The sequence below is a fragment of the Tursiops truncatus genome, chromosome 2 (assembly GCF_011762595.2).
Source record: "Tursiops truncatus isolate mTurTru1 chromosome 2, mTurTru1.mat.Y, whole genome shotgun sequence".
Classification (NCBI taxonomy): Eukaryota; Metazoa; Chordata; class Mammalia; order Artiodactyla; family Delphinidae; genus Tursiops; species Tursiops truncatus.
The window spans coordinates 80014132-80036736 of NC_047035.1; the positions used below are offsets into that span (position 1 = coordinate 80014132).

The 22605-nt window shown below is 36.1% G+C and overlaps 1 protein-coding gene across 6 annotated transcripts in view; it reads left to right on the forward strand.

Moving 5' to 3' along the window:
* CDIN1 (CDAN1 interacting nuclease 1) overlaps positions 1 to 22605 on the forward strand; it is a 230859-nt gene that overhangs the window by 57999 nt on the left and 150255 nt on the right. For all 6 annotated transcript variants that reach the window (XR_012330046.1, XR_004525116.2, XM_019935261.3 and 3 more), the window contains exons 2-5: positions 514 to 559; positions 1452 to 1516; positions 8774 to 8834; positions 12204 to 12276. Coding sequence is in view for 4 of the 6 variants with exons in the window: in XM_019935261.3 (XP_019790820.1) it covers positions 514 to 559; positions 1452 to 1516; positions 8774 to 8834; positions 12204 to 12276 (245 nt within the window). In the remaining 2 variants the exon portion in view is untranslated. The remainder of the gene's footprint in view (positions 1 to 513; positions 560 to 1451; positions 1517 to 8773; positions 8835 to 12203; positions 12277 to 22605) is intronic.

Sequence of the window (22605 nt, forward strand, 5' to 3'; positions counted from 1 at the left end):
AGTATCGGTGGGAATGTTCCAGTGGTCTCTGTGCTACTTCTGGTGAAGAGCAAAGTTTCCCCCCTTGAATCTGAGAGACCTACAGAAGAGGATACCTACCTGCTAACAAAATAAATTTCAGAATGTTGCCAGTGAATGAACTGCATTTTCTACTGTTTATGGGATTTGACTATCATTTATCAATGGGAATAAACCTTGCCTCTTTTTGGTCCCTTTTAACATACCTGCATGGTACAGATATGATTTATAATCATTCTAAAGTTTAAGAAAATCCAAATCATATGATAGTTTGCTTTGAGACCATCCATATTTTCCCCTTTCCCTTTTTCTGTCTCCTTGACCTAGCAGCAGGAAGCCTTTGTTTGAGGTGTTCATCTGGAACAACTTTTCCACACTTGTTTTCATGTTCTGTTAGATTACAGGGCAGCAGGCCTACCTTTGAAGCTCCTTTCTCTTTTGTTTCTTTGGCGTGCACTCCAGTAATTAACTTTGTCCTTCTTTTATTTGTTCCAGTCAATCGCAGGCCACTCTGCTGAGCATCTTCTCCCAGGAGTACCAGGTTAGAAGTTTTCTCCTTTGTGAGGGTTGACAGGTGCCTAATTGAATGATGAATGTCCCTTTATTTCTTTGTAATTGAACTGCCAGCTCTCTGATTGGGTTGGAGGATATTCTCCTTTCCACATCGAGCACCGCCTGCGTCTCAGTGGAGGCCTGCCAAGCCTACCCATCCATCTGTCTAATAACATCTAGCCTTTGCTTATTTGGTGGACCTGTAATAAATTATGCTAAACCATTATTATTCTGACAATAATAATTTCCCTGTGTTGCGTGGTTCCATGTGCTAAATGTTTGCTGACTTGCACTGTCAGTGCCGCTTTCCATTGCTGACAGAGATGATGATAAATGACCATTGCTGGAGTGGCAGAAGGCAAGAGAGGCAGAAAATGGAGTCATTTATCATGAGATGACAGGTGTCAGTCAAGTGGCAAGTCTCTATGGAATTACTTTTTGTAGTTTTCAAATAAGTTGTTTTTAAGCAATGTTCTTCCTGGTTAAAAATGGCAATTGGATTGTAAAACTAGAGTGCGGAGGACTTAGATGGAATTGAATTGAGGGAAAATTAATACAAAGGTTGAAACAAGGAACAAGTTTTTCTTTGCCCTCTACAACCCTAAGCAAACTTAATTTAGATTCAATTACTATGACCCTGTTGGCTTTTACATATATTACTGTACCTTGTGGTACAGTCTGGAGACATCCCAGCCACGCAATAGAGATTAAAATGCATAGGTTCATAGAGTAGAAGGGAAAAAAGATCTACCACCACCCAAATCCCCAAACTATTATTCGGTTTGTCCTTTATGTTAGACATTGGAATCAAGAAATGTGTCATTTTTGTTCTTGAACCTGATCTGTGACACAACATAAAAATCTTTTTTATTTTGTTTCAGAAACATATTAAGAGAACACATGCCAAACATCATACTTCGGAAGCGATTGAAAGTTATTACCAGAGGTATGACCTGCCTGCCCCACTAGAGGGTATCATAATACCTATTAATTGTAATAATAATTATGAATAAATTAGATTAATAAATTGATTTTCTATATAACATTCCAAGGCATCTTGTTTTAAGTCTCTTATTTAAGACTTCAAGTATATTTTTTTTAATTTCTCAAATACTCTGTTATATGGATTTAAAGAATATGGTGAAACCATCTTAATTTACATGTGTGTGAAATCTTTACTATGTAATAAATTGTTTCAGTATTAGAAAATCTCAGTTGGATGCTTGAAACTGTAAGCACATATCTTGGATAGATGCGTATGTTTATGCATACGTATATCTACACGTATATGTGAAAGTTCTCAAACCAATTTTATTTCTTATTTAAATCAGCAAGTTGAAAAGTATATTAGAAAATAAGATTAAATTTTGGTACAGTTGTATTTTGCATCGTCAGTATTGGGTTAGCCATTTTAGAAAGGCAAAAAAAGATATAAATCAAGTAAGGACATAAGGAGGCACATAATAATGTACAACTGTCAGATTTTAAGAGGGGTTTATATTTTAAAAGGAAAGTCTTGAGTATTGAATCAATAACATGATGTTCAGGAGATATTTTAATTTCAGCCTAATTTATTATAGTTCCCAACCTCTTGTTCTGAAACAAAAAGAATCTTTAAAATAGCTCCTTTTTTAAAAAATTAAAAATTTTTTGGCTTTGTAATATGAGTGAATAACTTATAATGGTAAATGGTTATGGTTTGCATTAGAAATTATTGGTTGCTTTCTTAAATATTTTAAGGGCATACTGGAAAGGAAAACAGTTTGAAATATGCTCTTAAATTATTACACTTAAGATTGACAGAGCAATCTTTCTGTGGTGAGAGTGGCACCACTGATTTTAGATGAATGATTTTTATGCATGAAAATTCTATGAATTAAATGAATATGCAGATAAAATATTGGTATTATGTTTCTGTAAAGTCTTTTTTTCTTAAGAATTGAGTGTTTATTGAAGTTAGATTTTTTAAAAAGTATTCACTATGCCATAGTGGTAAAAGATATATTCTGTTTTGAGTAGAAGTGTCTGTTAAAGAAATATACATGCATACACAAACACACACACACACACACTTTTATACCTAGGAGAGTTACTCCTTAAGAAGCCTTTGTAAAGTTTGAAGTGATTTATTCAAAAGTCATAATCTCCTCAGTGAAATTAACATTTAAATTAAAGTCATCATCTAAATCATACATATAAAATTGAGAAAGGCCCATGAAGTGCTGTGAAGCCAACAACTGCTTTGGCAACCAGACTCTCCACTGAAAGACTGAAAAGTGGCTCATGTGTCAAAAAATACATTCTTATTTATAAAATTTATAGTCTTAGGCTTTCATATAAAAGTATGGTTCTATTCCAGATTTTAAGGCCCAGTTAACATCAACAAGGGAAAATAAAGCATTTCCTAGAAATTTGGAGATTTGCTAACAGGCCATGGGCTGCCCTCTAATAATCTTTTTTTTCATCGTAAAAAAGCCGTTTTAATTAGATGATTTCTAAGATCTCTAAATGCTGCTTTTAAAAAATTTACTTTCATTAAAAACTAAATTTGAGGGGCTTCTCTGGTGGCGCAGTGGTTAAGAATCCACCTGCCAATGCAGTGGACACGGGTTCGAGCCCTGGTCTGGGAAGATCCCACATGCCACAGAGCAACTAAGCCCGTGCGCCACAACTACTGAGCCTGCACTCTAGAGCCCGCGAGCCACAACTACTGAGCCCACGTGCCACAACCACTGAAGCCCACATGCCTAGAGGCCGTGCTCCACAACAGGAGAAGCCACCGCAATGAGAAGCCCACACACCACAACAAAGAGTAGTCCCCGCTCGCCGCAACTAGAGAAAGTCCGCACGCAGCAGTGAAGACCCAACGCAGCCAAAAAATAAAATAAATAAATTTATTTTTTTTAAAAAAAGTATGTTTGATTTCTGAGGTATGAACATACTTTATTGGATTACCTGGTTAGTTTAGGCCAAAAACAAAGATCTTTAAGTATGGTTACTCGAACAGTTGATTAGGTAATAATGAAAATATAGAAACATATTTGTATTTCTTTAAGTTTAGTTAAATGTGAGAACCTCAATTACTTTGAGGAGTCACGACATTTGAAACACAATCTTGAAGTTAGGCTGTAATGGACCGTCTAATAGGAAAGCAGTCCGACTGGTTTCTTACTTTACCACCCTGCTTCCTGACTTTTCTGCCCTGCACTTTGTGCTTGTAGACGGGCTGTGTTGTTACCTTTCAGATGATTTGACCTCACAGGTCTCTTGTTCTAAATGTGCAGGTTGAATGTCCCTGTATTCTCTGTGGTAAATTGGCCTTGAAAGGTTTTTGTTTCCCAGCTGATTAGAATAAAGGCAAAATTATATCAAACCATACTTAAGCAGTTTGACAATCTCAACAATTTCTTCCTTTCTTTTTCTTTTATAAAAGTAATACATGCCTATTGTGAAAATTAAGTACATTTTTAATGGTATAAAAAAGAAATGAATGGATTGCCCATAATTGTGGCCCCCATAGATAACCACCGGTGTTTTTCATTCCAGTCTTTTGTCAATCCATTTTTTTTTTTTTTTTTTTTTTTTTTTTTTGCGGTACGCGGGCCTCTCACTATTGTGGTCTCTCCCGTCGCGGAGCACAGGCTCCGGACGCGCAGGCCCAGCGGCCATGGCTCACGGGCACCGCCTTTCCGCGGCATGTGGGATCCTCCCGGACCGGGGCACGAACCCGTGTCCCCTGCATCGGCAGGCAGACTCCCAACCACTGCGCCACCGGGGAAGCCCTGTCAATCCATTTTTACATAGATGAGGTCATCCTATATATGCAGCTGTGAATTCTGAATTTGATACTTGGAAAAATACATATTATTTTGAAGAGAGCGTTTTGTAAACATTTTTATTTTATTACTTCATATGAAGGTATCATAATTTACTGAATTATTCCTCTGTTGAACATATATGTTTCCAATATTCTGATACAAATAATACTGTGATACATATTTTGGTGCATAAGTCTTTGCATTTGAATTAGTTTCTTAATATTTCTGTAGATGGAATTACTGGTGTAAACAATAAGCATTTAATGATCTTATTATATGTTGTCAAATTACCATCTAGAAAGATAGTAATGGTTACATTTCTACTAGCAATATCAGAGAATTCCTGTGTCTCTGTATTCTTGCTAGCATAGAGATGTTCTCAATTCAGAATTTGAAGTCTGTATTAAAGACCATACAATCCACAGAGTAATTCCATCATGGTTAACTGAAACTTCAAAGTATCCAAACAACAGTAGAAAATGTTTTCCTAAGCTTTTGAATTACTGAGGAAATTTCCTCAGTTCTTCATGTTGTGTGCGTATAGACACAGCTTGTTCATGTTGAAAAGAACTCTCTTTTCTTTCCCACTGTACTAATGGCATTTTAGTTCTAAACAGGAAATATACTTGGTAAAATTTATTTAGATTTATCTAGATCAGTGCAGATGGGCATATATGTGCACACGCACACATACACAAACACACGCAAGTTGGTCAACTTTACAAGTTTCCTCATCAATAGCAAAGTTTAGAAATACTGTCTCTCATCTCCTCCTGTCTCTCAACACACACTGTCTGAGGGGCCAGCTTTATTAGCTTTGCAGAATCAGACCAGTTGGATTTTATTCAGATGTTCACATGGAAAAAAGGTTAGTTCAAATATGTTACTGATACCACATGATACAGATAGTTTCTAAAAATTCGAACCACTTTTTTGTTTAATTAGCACCATTTACTTTGCATTCACTGTGTCCCATCTACTATGCTAGGAACCAAGTATAAGAAGCACAATACCTGTCCTCAGCTGCTCTGTTTAATGGGAAAATAGTTGCATGCATGGAGATGGATTCCAGAGATTTTTGATATAGAATCAACAAAGGTAGTATTCAGATGTAAGCTTAGTGAAGAATTTTGGTAGATTTTTGAAGTTTTACCATTATAGTTATAAAAATATTAAGATTAAATAAGTTTGCCTTATATTTAAAATCAATATATATTATTTTTAATCTTAGATGCTAATAGATCTTTCACACTCAAAAAACGTCATAAAATGGACCTTCTGGGAAGATCTTTTAAGGATGGTTTCACCCACGAGATATACATTTATTAGTCCTCCTGTGGCAAAGCTGGAGGATGACATACAGTCTATGCAAAGTAATTTCAATTTGCAGATAGGCATCAGGAAGGTAGCCCAGGTCACCTTAATGTAGTGTTCAGGATTACATTTCTATATCCCAGTTACAATTCAGATCTTTGCTAAGGACCTGCTGGATGAAGGTTCAACATTGATTTGTGTAGCCCTACCCCAAGGAGAGAGAAACAACCCATTATAACTGTGTGAATAGTCTATGCTGTAAGTTTGCACAAGATGTTTTGAGGATGGAGAGAAGGGTAGCATTAGGAATTTCTGATTATGACCTTACTGAATGTCTTCTGTAATTATCATGCTCCTTTGATTGCATATCTAAAAATTTGAGTAAACCTGATCTGTCACTTGATATGGGGGACAGTTAAAGTTCCCAGAAAGGACAAATGCAACTTCAGATTAATTTTAACTTAATTTCTTTTCCTTAGCACTTCTGAAGTGTTATAAGGTATAGGTGGGAAACAAATTGGGGAATAAATACAGTTAGAAGCAGATCTACCCTTTTCAGCATATGAGGACACCTCAGTAGACTTTGGGAGATCAGCGGTCCATTTCAGAGATTTACTGCTTACCAGCTAGGGGAGCCCAGATGGGTTTCATCAGTACTCTGGAGTTTGGTTTCTTTATATGACCAACTGGGAAGAGTAATCAAGCTCATAATTAGGAATTTCCACTGTATTAAGTATGAACATGCTTCAACTATTATATAGACTATACAGATATAGGGGGCTAATGTTGTCGTTTGACCAAGTCCTGTTGCTTTAAACTTAATAGAAGTGTTCTATCGGTCATTACCAGGATTGTGATTGATGCAGCATTTATATGAAACCATATAATTTGGACTCAAAATGATAGTTTCCGGCCACAGGCAGTGATCTGGGGTCTAGCTGTTCTCTTTCCAAATTAACCCCTGAGAAGAGGTTCTGCTCTGGTCTCACAAGAGCCTTTCCCAGTCCTCAGATAGCCCAGGCACATTCCTGACATTTGCACTTACTGTTCTCTTGCTGGGAATGTTCTTCCTCTCTTGGCTGGCTGCCTTCCTTCTTGTGGGTTTCTACTTCAGTGTCACTTCCTTAGAGAGGGGCTTCCTGACCAACCCATCTAATTTATATTATATTGTAGCATATGTCATTACTTTATATATTTATTTCTCTTTTTCTTCTCTGTCTCTTCACTGTTATATAATCTCTGAGATGGCAGAAACCAAAGAAGTTTTGTTCCCTTCTGCTTCTTCAGAACCTGGAATAAGACCTGACAACTAGTTAGCTCTCAAAGATACTTGTGGGATAAATGAATGTTAAGTAGAGAGTTGTAAAGATATACTATTATCAATATAGGCTTAAATACCCTGACCCAGAATCAGAATGCTTAATGCATGTGCGCTCTGGTTAGTTGCTCCGACTTGACGAAACTGATTGTTCCTTGAGCAGACCTATCAGTGCAATGGAAGTTCTGTAAGTTGACATGAAGGTCTTAGCTGACCTATTTCCCAGGGATCTTTCTCTAAACCACACTTGTCTTGTTTGTTTTTATTTTGTTGTTCCCTTGCTCCTGAAATGAAAGTACTTATTTCCCAGTTAGATTCCTAAACAATTTATTCAAGAAAGGGCCAATAGATGAAAATGGATGTATTAGAATTACTTTGAAGTTATAATGATCCTGAGACTTTCCCCACCTTAAATAATTTGATTTTATTCCACTTCATTTATTGGAAATCATACATCTTTATAAGCATACCTGTGAAATTAATTCAGTTTTTGCTTCTGGCCGTTACAGGGAAGACCTCACCTGTTTACTTTGATTTTTACTATCAAACAAATGTTGTTAGTTTATTCAATCAAACAGTATACTATAGAGAAAATGTTCATACTTAATTTTATTTTCTTGCCTAAAATGGCTTTTTAAAATTATTTAATTACTCATTTATTAGAGAAAAAATATGTATTCAGTATTACAATACAATCACCTATTATAAGCCAAGAACCGTGCTAGGCATAATAAATTGAATAAAATGAAATTCTTCTACCTTCATGAGGCTTTCAGCCTTACAGTCGGGATGGGTTTGAGGTGGACAAGTAACTCGGCAGATACAGTGTTCTGGGCTAAGTGATGGAGAGATGGACAAGGTCCTCCTGGATTGCACATGAGGGATACTTAATGTTCTCCCAGGTCATGGTGGATGAAAAAGGCAACATACAATCTGAATCAGGAGTTATCCAGGTGAAGGGCTGGAGTGGGGAACAGTGACTAGAGATGAGGCTGGCTGAAGAGAGTAGGTAGGAACCAGATTATGAAGATCCTTACGAGAAGTTTTAAGTGGTTATAATTTAATCTTGAGATTTAATGTGGGGCTTTTGAAGTGTTTTAAAGAGGAGAATGGTATGTTCAGGTCTTTGTTCTAAAACAAATCACTCTGGCTTCCATATCTGGGATGAATTTGGGGAGTTGTTTGTTTGTTTGTTTTGCAGGGTTAGGGGATGAGGAGAGCTGGAGGTTATGACAGAAATCCAGAGCAGATAAGATGATGGCTTGTATTACCTATTAAAGGTGTGCTGACCCACTGATGAAAAGTCTGTTCCATTTTTTTCCTAATAAGGTGTCAACCAATCCTATGAACTTAAAGTAAATAAAAAAGTGATATGCTTGCATGGATGCGTTTTTCAGGAGTAAACTTATTTCCTTCCCATGAGTGGCTGTGGTATAGATAAAGCCAGGGTGATAGGGATAGTTCTTTTCAAAATCACCTCTGTGTTCACTTACATGTTAGGAGGTGAACACAAGGGAGACCTGTGTACTCAGACGTCCTTTCCCCAACTTCAGTTAGTTAGTTGCCAGTGGTTTTGAGGTAAGTTGTTTTTGTTATTCTTTTCCCTTCAGTGCTCTCCTATGACAGTAGCATACTTTAACTAGAGTTGAGCGTGGCATTTGCCCAGGAGAAACATGTACACACAGGGGATGCTGACAAGTCTATGCTGGCCTTTTCTTGTCACTGCATTACCACTTGGCTTTGTCTTGTCTAGGTATCTGAATGGAGTGGGGAAAAATGGAGCTGCCCCAGTACTCCTGGAGCTAGCCAATGAGGTAAAGTTATTGTTATTATTTTATTTAACCTTACATAAAACCTAAGGGGCCTATCTAGAGTAGCTTTGCTTAGAATTAGAATTAACCTTAAAAAAAAGAAAAAGATTTTGAAATGCAAAGCAGATAAAACATTTTATCTTAGATGCAGTAGACATTTAAATTGCTCCCTGGTCTCTTTGTACTTTTAATAATTGGACCAAGAACTTCATATATTAATAAATCAGTTAACATAATTAGTCTACTTCTTTTAAAGCACATGTGTAAACAGCTTCTTGGTTTCTTGTTTTGTGGGAAATTTCAACCAAACAGCTCAGGACATGCTCTTCTTTAGATGTGTTGTTTTAATTTAGTGTGAGACATACCTGTGTCAAGTACAGAGATGTATGCCAAGAAAATCTATGCTGTCATAAAAGTGAAGAGAGAAATTGTGTACCTAAAGATGTAACATTTACTTGATTCATTTGTTGTTGTTGGCAAACTTTTATTATAATAAAAGATACGTGCCTTCTAGAAAAGCCTTTCTTTATATGAAGAAGCATACTCTTCTTATTAACACCAAGCATGAAGTGATTTGTTGAACTTATCTGTTAACTCTTATCTGCTTCTGTTTGGGGAAACAATAATAGTCTTACATTTAAAAAAGGAAACCCCAAAGACTTCCCATGAATGAAGAAGCTGTAAAAAGTTCATAATAGTTGCAGAGCGCATACAGAAAAAATAAAATATTTAATTCCTAAACTTTAAAATATTTATCCACTGTAATAAGAGCAATACAATATTTAGTCTGACTTGGAACTGCTTATGCAAACCTCATAGGGATGGAATGAAATGTACACTATTTTTGTGTTGCATTATAATGGAAAACATAGAAGCAAGGCAGAAAATGTATATTTGCATTAAAGATGACTAGGTGCTGTGAGCATTAAGTGTTGCAGTAGCAGCGAGTTCTCCATGTTATATTAGCAAGGAAGGATGGCTTCTCTCACAGCTTCTGTCTGCTGTGCACCACTACAGTCAGCCAATGAGTAATTACCTATAAGTTACTAGGAGGTTTTAATAGTCTAGGCAATGTCTGCACAATCTGATGGGATAGTTAACATATAGAATGAATTTCTCTCCTCCTAGCAAAACATCTATTGATATTTTATTCTTTTTTTAAAAAAATTTCTAGAGCAAGGTGGTTTCTAAGTGTCTCCAGACTTCATTATTAGTCGATTCTATTAGCAACTTGAAGTATCTGAGCTATAACTAATTCAGAATGTAGTGATTGTCCTTTATGAGAAAGAAGAGTGTTCTTTATGAAAAAAAAAGCGTTCTTGATACAGCATCTAGAAAGAGTGTGATGCAAATGTGGTAGCCATTTTTATAGATGATATTGGTGGCGTAAGTTTTATATAGTAGCAATTTATATTCATTTGAATTTTTAATGGATATTTCTGTTGAGCTTAGCTTATTTAGCTGACCTCAACTTCCATCCTCTGGTAATATGGAAAATTTTAACCCACTGACACATTTTCTCCTATATCAATAAACCTGTTATTTACCATGAATATATAGTAGTGTTTAATCAAAGAAAAGAAATAGTTATTTAAAGATGTTTTCTCTCCTTTGGCTGCAGATTAGTACAGAGATAATAGCACCTTCTGAGAGATTGCTAATGCATTAGGGAAATTTGGGAACGACTGGTACCAGATTATGGCTTTTCTAAACAACCAAGCTTCCATTTTTATATGATAGTTAATACCTAAATGACATATGCTTGCATCTGGTGACAATTGATGTGATGGTAATGCTTTATGAGTCACTATATATTTAATCAGTGAAAACTGTAAAAATTGATGAGAGATATATAACATTGATATATTACAGTGTGTAGCAGCTCTCTTAGATAAGAACAAATTTGATTTGGAGGGTAGGGACCCTGTGTGGTCGTCATTGATTTATAAATATCTTAATACTAATTTTCCTATTTCAAGGCTAAAAATGAACATTTTAGGAAATCTTGCTTTGTTAGTAATAATAAGATCAGTCATTCTGTTCTCTCCACACAAATATTTTCAAGTGAGATTTGAAGCACTATGAATTTTACTTACATGCTAAATTCTGACATGAAGCATGATGGCCCTATTTCAGAGAAAGATGGACACATGATTAATATGAAAATTAGGGAGATGCAAGTACCTGAACTAATAAGGTAGTCCTTATTCAGGCTGGACTACCTTCAGTAATTTCACCATTTTTCATGTGTCAGCTCTGATGTGGGTTACTAGGAATAAGCAGCTTCGTGGAAAGCATTTCTTTCTACTTGGGGAATTTAAGGGCATCCGAGTACATACATATTTGAAAAAACTGTTCATACAAATGAAGCCAGCCTTTTTGTCTAGTTACTAAATCAAGATAAAATTTTGGTATGAGTACAGGACTTGAAAACCTGTCAAGAAAAAATCATGGTGATAATATATGAGGAACATTTGCTGTCTTACACCTAAGATAAAAGACTTGTTTTAAGGGAGCAGCATTATTACTCCAGAAAAACACACACCTATTTGTTGGTGAAATTAAGTCAGTGGTTAATAAGGGACCTGAGAACCAAAAAGAAGACAGTAGGTTTCTAAAAGAGTAGATGCATTTTTTATTAAAATGACTGTTAGATTGAGTATTCCCTATTTTCTGTTTGAGCTTTTATAAAAAAAGTTACCTCCCTGGCTTCTGTACTAGCCTAAGTAACATTTCAGATAAACCTAAGGATGGTGATCTTACAGTGCAGGTATTATTATTATTGTTTTTATTATTAATATCTCCATAATCTAGCTATTTTATTCTATTAAACAAGATATTTTATATGTAAGGACCTTACCAAAATTTCAGTCAAGTCTTTAAAGATAAAAAACCTAAAATCAGTAAAATCCATATTTTTAATGGCTAAGGACGTTTAATTTAGTTTCTGAAAACAGTCGCTAACAAAAGGGATATTTATTTGAAACTGCATTCAAAACAATGTAAATATAGACAGTTGGAAAGAAAAAAGGATAGTTAGAATAAAAAAATAATATTGGCCTATCAATGGAAAAAAATTGAGAAAAGCCCATTTTACAGTTTTAGATGAATATGTACTATTTTTAAGTTGTTCCATTCTTTTTCTCCAATATTATATTCAACAATTTGCCCTATTTTTTCTTTTCAGCAGCATAGATCATACTTGTTATAATTTTATTATGATAGAAGCCACCAAGAGTAGGAAAGATTTTAATGAATGATGCTTGTTGTGGTTGATTAAAATTGACTTCCTCTTCAGTATTGACGAAATATCGGAATATCAACTGCTTGCACAACTTGACAGTTTTAATTTTCTATTTCTGTTTTGTGAAGGTGGACTACGCACCCTCATTAATGGCTCGGATTATACTGGAAAGGTTTCTACAGGAGCACGAGGAAGCTCCACGTGAGTTACCTTTTTTCTAATAGTACTCTTTTCCTCCCTTCCCCCAATTTAAAAATAATTTACGCAGCATTTCAAGTCACTTAATGAGAGCCAGATTCCAAAACGGCTATCATGAGCAGTTAATGACAATTAAACGCAATATAAAGGACCACCCGCAACTTAAATACTCTTCAGAATAATGCTTTCTTCTTTGTCTAAATTCTACATTCACCTCTCCATTCAGCAAAATAGACAATGTGTATCAAACTCAAAAATTGATTCATCTTTCATATATAGAACAAGATACATCATTTAAAAAACCACTGTCAGGGAACTGGCTCTAAAAGAAACATTCATCCTTTTTATTTTAATTCAGCAAGACTGGAGAAATACTACTTCCAAATGCAAAAGTGAATTTCACTGGTCTTCGTACAAGAAAATAAAAAATAAAAAAAGTAAAGAATAGAGCTACAGGAGGAGGTTCAAGCCTAAATTAATTTGCCACTGAAAAAATACATTTTGTTATTTTCTCTGTGTCAACTGCATGATTAAAACCGGCTGTTAAGTGAGCTCTGGGGATGTGCTCGTAAAAGATTTATGAGTAATATTCAATGTGATATTCAAAGTGAGTCATGAATATCAGGATAATTGCTCTCAGTGCTGGCTCTTTTACTAGGCAGGAGTTTGTCAACTGCCCCATAAATATTTGCCTAGTCTCATGTAAAAAAGACAATTTCATCTTCTGCATTTTTATTACCTAGTGTAATGTTTACCTTTGGAGCTTAGCAGTGGTAGAATAGGTAAAGAGCTTTGGAATATGCTTTATGCATATAATCTTCCCTGTTTGAAAGTAGAAGATAATACCTACTAAAATATCATTCAGTAGTACATGTTGGATTTTTATTTTTTTATTTTTTGTCAGGGACTTCTCCTTTGATTTTTCTTTGAATCTGCAGTTATCAGTGACTGGTGGCCCAGTTACCTTGTGAAGGTTTCGTTTGAATGAATTAAGTACTTCCCCTAAAAATTCAATATCATTTCAATAGATGTAGCCTCTAAAGTAACCTGCAGTGATGCTTCATGAGGAAATCACATGATGTCAGAATGGTATGGTTTCGATTTAATCAAGAAAGAGATTAAAGTGGATGTGTGTTATTTTCAACTTCGCCGCAGCACCGCCATTTGTCAAAGTCAACCTTCTGATTGCTTTGGACCTACTGCTATCCAGGTCTTGTCAAAATAGTAGTCAGCATAGTCAGAAGCAGGTAGACCGGCCTATAAAGAACAGTAGCCCAACACAGTAAAACAGAATTCATTGACTTGTGAATTATGAAGTTAATAGGTTGATCATAAATTTTGTAGCCGTTAATTTATCTTTATAACACTAGCACATCTTCAGTACATTCTTCTTTTTATTTTGTACCATTTTACATAGTAGAGTTAAATAGTACTGAATATAATTTTGATGTATACTGTATATCAGAATTCCTATAATTCCAATGCTAGGATTAAATGTTTTGCATGAATACACTGGAGAAGGACATGAGCATTTTTAGAAACATATCAAGGAAAGGGTATTTCAAGAATGTGGCTTCTTGGAAAGGAGGCAAATGTAAATATTGTATGCTTGAATTACAGTATGATTATGTATAATCAAATAACTGTATTTTGAGGCTTTTTCTTTTAAAATTGGTTGGGTTAATGGCTGTTTTACTGTGAGTTGTTACAGAGTCAGATTTTTTTTTCCTTTAAGTAAAATCGTGACAGATATTTCATGTTATTTTTAATCATCATACTAGGCTATTGTGAAGCCACCTTTTTAACTCCATACTTGCCAATAGGCTGACGGCCAGTCAAGAAAGCTATTTAAATATTCTTCTGGACAGAAAATCATTTTTTAAATCTTTTTATGATTAATGACAAACCATTATGAGAGGTTTATCATTTTAAAAAGTAACAGAAAATGTTAAAATTATTGCCAGATTGTAGAATTCATTCAGTTTGCTGATGACGCTGGGTTGTCTTGCTTTCTTTTCTTTGTCTTTCTCATCCCTCTTCCTTCCTTTCTTCCTTTTTTTCCCCCCTTAAAGTAAAGAGCTTTAAGATACTGTGGCTTATATTCTGACACTTTCTTCCCCTTCACAGCAGCGACCTGGCTGGCCTTTGGCAATGAAATTCAATGCACATGGCTCCGCAGTCAAATCATCAAATTTCCCTGTGTGTATATTAGAGTTTTGTACTGTGTTTCCATTATGAAACAATGCGGGGATAATTGTCTTTGGTAGCAATTAGCTAACAGGTTTGTTCAGTGCTGTTGGCACAGGCATCCGTCATCCCCTTCCCTGAGCACACTTTTTGTCTAGTGTGGACTACGGGGATCAATAGAATTCTATATAGGGGAAATCACCTCGGCTTTAATGAGCTGCAAGTCTCAGTCAGTCTTGGTTTGTATTTTTAATTTTTTCCTCTTAAAATTAGAAATCAGGGGGAAAAATCCTATTCCTTTGAGAGTGGAGAGTACTGTGTACGTACTGTTGCTTCCACTGGATCGATGCTTGGTTTTAAATTGGTTTTTCCTTCTATAAAAAAGTATAGTTAATAGCATGGGACACATAAGTCGTGTGATTTCAGTAACATATTTTTTAAATATCTAGTCTTAAGGAGTGCTGTTGGGATTTTTGTGGGATAATTTTTAGAGTATGATATGTATGTTCTGCTCAGCATCTCAGTAGTTAAAAAGAGACCTGAGTGGCACTTTGATAACAAACAGTTTCATAGTACTAATTTTGTGGTTGCCCCTGGTTAAGTCATGTTTTACAGTCTTTTAGGATACTTTGATGTTGTGCTGTTGCTTACCCTCCCAGCAAAACTAACATATTGATAGGATAGGTATTATGGAGACTGAGTTCCAGAAAGGATAAGTGACTTGGCCATGATCCTATAGTTATTACTACATAAAGCTGACCCTAGAGCCCAGATTCCAAAATACCATTGTTCAATTATATTGAATTGAGTCGTTTTTCTTCCTTCCAACTTAGTTTAGTGAAATTTACTCACGTTGTGCCATTTTCTTTTCCCCCTAAAATCCTTACGGACTCTAAAGTCAGTTTGTTCGGAGGGAGAATAGTAGTAAGCATTTCTTTGGTTTTCTGTGGCCTCCAAATAGCCCAGGTGAGGTAAAGGAGGCCACTTTACAGGTGAGGAAACAGACTCTGCAGAGTTTGTAAACAGAACTGGCATTAAAGTGCGTGGTGGTCTATGGTGGTGCCGGTACCTGAATCCAAGACTTCCTGCTCCTAGTCAACAGCTCTTTTTACTGCATTAGGGTGAATGAAGTAGCAGTTAGGATAATTTTGGAGGAAATGCTGTCAGAATAGGATTGCAGGTTTTCCTGTCACAGTACAGACCTGAGCGAAAGCAGGAGATGAAGCGCTCTTTACTCTCATGCCATCATGTCTAGTGATTGAGCCCTACCCCATTAAGTAGTCTTTCTTCCTAGCATGGGATATTACCAACAGCATTTTTTTTTTTTTTTGCGGTGCGCGGGCCTCTCACTGCTGCAGCCTTTCCCGCCGTGGAGCACAGGCTCCGGACACGCAGGCTCAGCGGCCATGGCTCACGGGCCCAGCAGCTCTGCGGCATGTGGGATCTTCCCGGACTGGGGCACGAACCCGTGTCCCCTGCATTGGCAGGCGGACTCTCAACCACTGCGTCACCAGGGAAGCCCCCAACAGCATTTTAATTAATAACAAGTAGCGGGTAGACTACATTTTGGGCTGGTTTCTTGGAAATGAAAGCCCTTATATTTTGAACAAATCCTGTAAATATCAACGTACATTTTTTTCCTGTTTTGTATCATGTTTTTGATTGCACCAACAGAGAGTAAAATTGGAAAGTGATGACCAGTTATAGACTGAATCGCTAAAAAAAGCCTGAATTTTAATTCCATGTTTTATAATCTATTCCTGGGGTCTCACCTTCCCATCTTAACTTGCTCAGGAAGGCTAGAGATTGTCTTTTTTTGTAATTGTTCAGTGCTCCCCCATTTTAGTGGATGTCCTGCTCCATGTTAAGTCTCAAGTATTAAATGTGTGCACGAGTGAATGAACGAGTGTCACACTAAGCACGGTGACTTTCTCCTAAGAGTCATACTACAGATAACCCTGTTTATGGGGATTTTCTTAAGTGGAGTAGATATGGAAATGAAAATATCCTTAAACAGGAGAAGACTGTCTAAATGTTTACAGTCCTTCCATGAAAATCTTCCATGTGAAAGCTCTTTTTAATAGGGAGGCTGGCATTATAATAAAATTGTGAGCATATCGATGGTTCTTGAGTCTGAATATAAGGCAAATTAAAGTTTCTGAAGAACCTGTGGGAAAATACCTCCGTTCACATTAGAAACTGATGGTTTTGTTTACTTCCTGAAGATTTTATACAGCTTTTCTTAGCTTTCTTACATATAGCAGTATATCCTCCCTGCTTTCGGATATCCCACCATTAATAGTAATATCCTTTTAAAATAAACAATACAGTTGAATGAATTTGCAGTGAGGATGAATGTTTTGTAGAATTCCAGTTTACTGTTGGTTTTCCTAAGGGAATGTGCCTGTGATTACCCCTCCCCCCAACTGAAATAGTTTTCTCCAGTGGAAATATTAATTTTTGTTCTTGATTTCGTTAAGGTCATTAAAAAAAAAAACTGGTTTAGAGCTTTGGGCAGTGTGCCAGCCCATCAGTACACAGTATACTCATCTTTAAAGCTCTAACTTTAATAGAAGAAAGTGTAGAAAAGCATTCCGTACGTATTTGGATCTAAGTAGACTTTGAGTGGTCCCTTACTAACAATACTGGAATATTGATTTCTTTGGAATTCATGTTCTTCATTTTTCTGCAGTATGTCAAGAGCTATTTGAGTGCTGACTATGTTCTGGGCACTACGTTAGTTGCTATAGCAGGTGGAAAGAGACATAAAACTCACAGCCTTTCCATCAAAGAATTCTCAGCTTAGTGGGATGTATGAAGCATGCACATAATAATTATTCTACATGTGCTTTTAGAGACAAAAACATGCTGGAAGGAGTCAATGGAGAGATATGTTCTGGTTTGTAGAATTAAAGAGGCTTTATGGACTGGGGAAGTATAGCTGCAGGGGAAGATAATTGAAGACAGAGAGCTGTGTGAAGGAAGTATGAGGTCTGCTTGAGAAGAATCCAGAGTCACTAGCTGAAAGCTTGTGTGTACAGTCTTGGTGGGAATTAAAGCTGGACAGATTCAGTTAGAAACATATAATGGAAGATACTGAATTTGAGACCTAGGAGTTTATATTTAAGTTATCAGGCAATGGAAAGCCATTGATGGTTCTGAATAGCAGAGTGCCAGGATCAGAGTTTTCGGTTTTTTATGGCAGTGCTTTTCAACAAGACAGAGGTGAAAGATATCATTTGGACCGGGTGGTAACTAGGATTCCCAGCACTTTTCTGTAACTCCCCTTCCACTCTTCCACTCAAGAAAATATATTGGAATACCTTGACGAAGAGTAATATTACTATATAAATATGTAAATCAACTTTCATTTATTAAAAAAATACATTTACTTTATTAGTTATAAATTACTTGCAGTACACTTTATAATTGATCATGACAGAGAGCTGTGTATTGTGACAGCAGTCAAGAACGAAGGTTGAGGGCTTCCCTGGTGGCGCAGTGGTTGAGAGTCCGCCTGCCAATGCAGGGGACGTGGGTTCGTGCCCCGGTCCGGGAAGATCCCACATGCCGCGGAGCGGCTGGGCCCATGAGCCATGGCCGCTGAGCCTGCGCATCCGGAGCCTGTGCTCCGCTACGGGAGAGGCCACAGCAGTGAGAGGCCCGCCTACCAAAAAAAAAAAAAAAAGAAAAAGAACGAAGGTTGATTCTTTTTCTCTCAAAAGATGAAATGCATTAGATTGTGCCTGTGCTGTTTTCTCCCATTTAGTTTTAAAGCCTCGGAGGCCAATTTTTGCCTCAATATTTAGAGTTCCTTTGAGCCTAATTAATTCATTCTTTCTACAAAAGAACTTCTGAACCTCAAATCTGCTTTTTCTTCTATAGTTGAAGTGCCCCATAATCCCGTTTTCCATGAGTAGCTAATGTCTTGTCTCCCACTGTATTTCTGCCACCCTATCTACTGGCTTAGATCTCTCTTCAGTTTTGATCCTTTTTCATGTCTTTATTTAGTTATTACCCACTTAAGGCAATTCAGGTAAGCAATAATAATAATATCTGATAGTCACATAGCACATACTGTATATGCCAGGTACTTTCTAAAAGTTTACTTAATATTGGGGTATTTAATCCTCAGAACAACTATATGAGACAAGTGGTAGTATTATTCCCATTTCCAGATGAGAAAACCGAGGCACAGAGATCTTGAGTGTCTTGCCCCAGGTTAAACAGTAATTAGTGACAATATGATTTCAGAGCCCAAGCTCTTAATGATTATGCTAAACTGCCTCCCTTGGAAAAAGTATTTTGTCACAGAACTCTGTGTTGTGAAACTTGTATAGCTAAATAGTTTTTCACATGAGTTGGAAAACTTTGAAGTCAACACTGAAGTTCACAAATGTTATAGCCTGGGCATAAACTCATCAAATTTCCCAGTTTATCCAAAAAGAGGTCTTATTTTTTCTGTAAATCTCAGACTTTTAAGTGCCTGTGTAATTCATTTACTTATGTCATATAGCACTATATGTCTTTATAAAAAGGAGTTTTAACATATAAGTGCTTAACCTTTACTTCTTAATGATGAGCTTTTAAATTGTTATTGTGCTGACATAATTAGGTGTAACACCTAAAATGCTTTGTGTGTATAGCTATAAAAAGAAAGTAATGTGATCTAGAACTGACAGTACAGCTGTATCTAGGAAAAAATCCTATGGAAGGTTGAAATTGAATGTGGTAACTGCAATTATCTAAAAGGAAGTCTATTACCTTATGATAAAACTGTCAAAATAATGATTGGGTACTCCCACAAATTGTGCAGAGAATCAATAAAACCAATATTACGTCACGGTTTGAGAATTTAGGAATTCCACTTTCTCCTAATTCATGAGAGGATGCTAATATATTTAAGAATGAGATAATTGTACGGTGTTCTTTTCTTTTTTTTTTTCCCTGCTTCATTTTGTAAGCAGCTCTTATTAGAGTAAATATTTTTGCTTGAGTAGCTTGATGAACAGTGTTCTTGGAAAATCTGAATAGTAGTTATTCATTAACCAGATAAAAATGTACAGACAGTATGAGCTACTTCCTTTTGCCTTGCAAGGACATAAAATGCAACATTTTGAGTAGATCTCCTTTGTTGATGGCAGATAACTTCTGCTTCATTCAGGGCCCATGCAGTGACCTTTGGGATCATAGTCAATCTGTGATGTCATTGTATATGAGCTAACCTTTGTATTTTAATGGGGATTATCAAATTATTCTTGCTAAAACTAAATTGTATAGATTGGTAAATGATTTATCTTCTTCACTAAGCCACCTAACCTCCAAATTTTAATTTTTGTCTTCAGCCTAAGACATTTTATATAACTTATACAGGAATGAGTTTTGGTGGACTGTTTTCCTTGTCTTGGTCCGTTCCCTGGTCTCACATTCATAAATATTTGTTGACTTGAAATACATATTTTGTTGATAATGTACCTACCATTTACTTGTTGAGTAAGTAACACAGGAGTATGGGGCATTTCAACTCTAGGATTGAGAGGAAATTTCGGAATTTTGCAGGTAAATCCTAAAGCATTGGAATAGAACTTTATTCTTTAAAAAAGTTTTAATATGTTTTATTTGACATAGATAAAGCACACGTTATTTTACAGTTTTATAAATGATAAACAGTGCTCAGGATAAATGACCAGCCGAGGGCAAGAGTTGGGGCTTGAACCCAGATCATCCAGGCCTACCTGCTCCTCTGCTTACCCTCACTGTTTGTCTAAATGTCCAAAGGAATGAACAAAAGCAGTGAGCAAGGGAAGGGACCTAGGTCTTTTGATTTCAGAGTCATCTTCTTTCCATTATTTAATGATGAATTAATAGCATTGTTTAGAATATTACCCAAGTGCTTAGCTTCTCTTAATGTCAGAGAAGTTCATCTCTTTTCTACCTAAATCTTATCTGTTACAGTTTGTGTATATTTCCACTTGTTGAGTTGGAATCCCAGTTTAATCCTATACTAGCTGTCACCTTGATTAACTTCTGTGGGAACCATGGTTTGCTCTTCTTTAAAACTGGATGACAACATCTGCCTTTCAAGGTTATACAGATTAAGGATGATTTTGTAAAGTACGTAGCATGCTGCTTGGCACATATTACCACTCAAATGATAGTGACTTTTGTAGTAATAGACAGTGATATTCCAATACTTACTTGAAACATAGGAAGGAATTAATTTACCCTTCATCCTCTTTAAGTACTCTTGAAATTCCAATTCTCTGATCATTGTGGAGATCCTGAAACCTCTTGAAATACTTTCTGTGATGTTCTTTACGGGGAGAAATTCATTATCGTCTTATCAAAGCTGCATAGAATGGGAGGATGAACTCCCATCTCTTGAATTCTCTTACTAATTAACTTTATCTTGTAATAACAAAACAGCATATGGATGGTCTATCTATCTATGTGCTATGGAAATTTAAAACCTTTTTTTTCTGCCATAATCATTCATAATTATACCTCCTCACACTTCAGGAATTCTTTTAGCCGACACTCTTTCAAAAGCAATGGGAGTTGGGTTTTTGGTGGTAATGGAAGGGTTATATTTCTCATGAGGTCATTTCTGGGGGCAGAAAGTCCACTGGAAAGCTTTTACTATTTTAAATAAAAATTTTATTGAGATACTTTTAGATGTATAGAAAAGCTGCAAAGATAGTACATTGCGTTCTCCCTGTACCTGTCCCTCAGTTTTAGTTACCCCTAACGTTGTAATTTTATATTACTGTTTTACGTTTGTCAACACAAACACAAATAATTGTCAAGTAATTGGTACATTACTATTAATCAAACTCCAGACTTTATTTTAATTTTACCACTTTTTTTAGTTAATGGCTTTTTTTTCTGGTTCAAGATCCTATGCAAGGTCCCACATTACATTTAGTTATCATGCTCCTAAATCTCTAGCATGTGACAGTTATTTAGCCTTTCCTTGTTTGTGATGACCATAATGGGTTTGAGGAATGTTGATCAGGTATTCTGTATGTCTCTCCATTTGGGTTTTTCTGATGTTTTTCTCCTGATAGGACTGGATAGGTTTGGGGAAAGAATACCACGGAGGTGAAGTTCCCTTATCATCATGTCATATCCACGGGTACATGATACCAATATAACTTGTCACTAGTTATGGTAACCTAAGTCTCTTGGTTAAGGTGGTAGTTGCCAGATTTCTCCACTGTAAAGTTGCTGTTTTCCCCCTTCCACACTCTGTATTCTGTAAAAGCAAGTCACTAAATCTAGCCCACACTCAAGTTGAGGGAGATTAAACTCCACCTCCTGGAAGAAGGAGTATCTAGATGTATTATTTGGAATTCTTCCGTAAAGAAGTTTTATCTCTTCTATTTATTTGTTTAATCATTTACAAAAACATATTCATATATATACACTTGTGTATATTTTAAATTTGAGTTATATTCGAAGGAGATTCGGGTGTTAAATTTGTACCACACATTCGATCATTCATCTCAGTGATGAAATTACTTAGTATCAGTCCCAAGTAAAGCCCTCTGCAGAATGACTGATAAATTTTCTTTTGTTACATACTCTCTTCTTCATAAAAAGAGGCCTGTCAATGCTATAATTAGTATCAAAAATAAATTTCCTGATCTGAATTTTCACAAATCTGTTCTATTTATGAACAAGTACCTTTTTGTTTTGTTTTTGAAAATCAACTAGTTTTGATTATTAGGGACAATGCTTTTGAAGTGAAGAAATCAAAATAAAGGTGAATACTTTTTTAAAACCTGCATCTAATTTTGGTCTTTTCCGTGCTTCAGTCACCTCTCTTCCATAAATTATCAAAAATGCTGGTCAGTCAGAGAATACCTCTGTTTAGAAGGTATTCGGTCAGCAGAGTGTCCTATGGCCTATTTGACTTATTTGAGCTAGTGGGAACCTGCTGTTATTGCACAGGGAGCTCAGCTTGGTGCTCTGTGATGACCTAGATGGGTGGGATAGAGTGGGGGCAGTAGGAGGGAGGTCCAAGAGGGAGGGGATATATGTATACATATAGGTGATTCACTTCGTTGTACAACAGAACTAACACAACATTGTAAAGCGACTATATGCCAATAAAAAAAAAATTCTTGTTTCAATCTTGCTTTT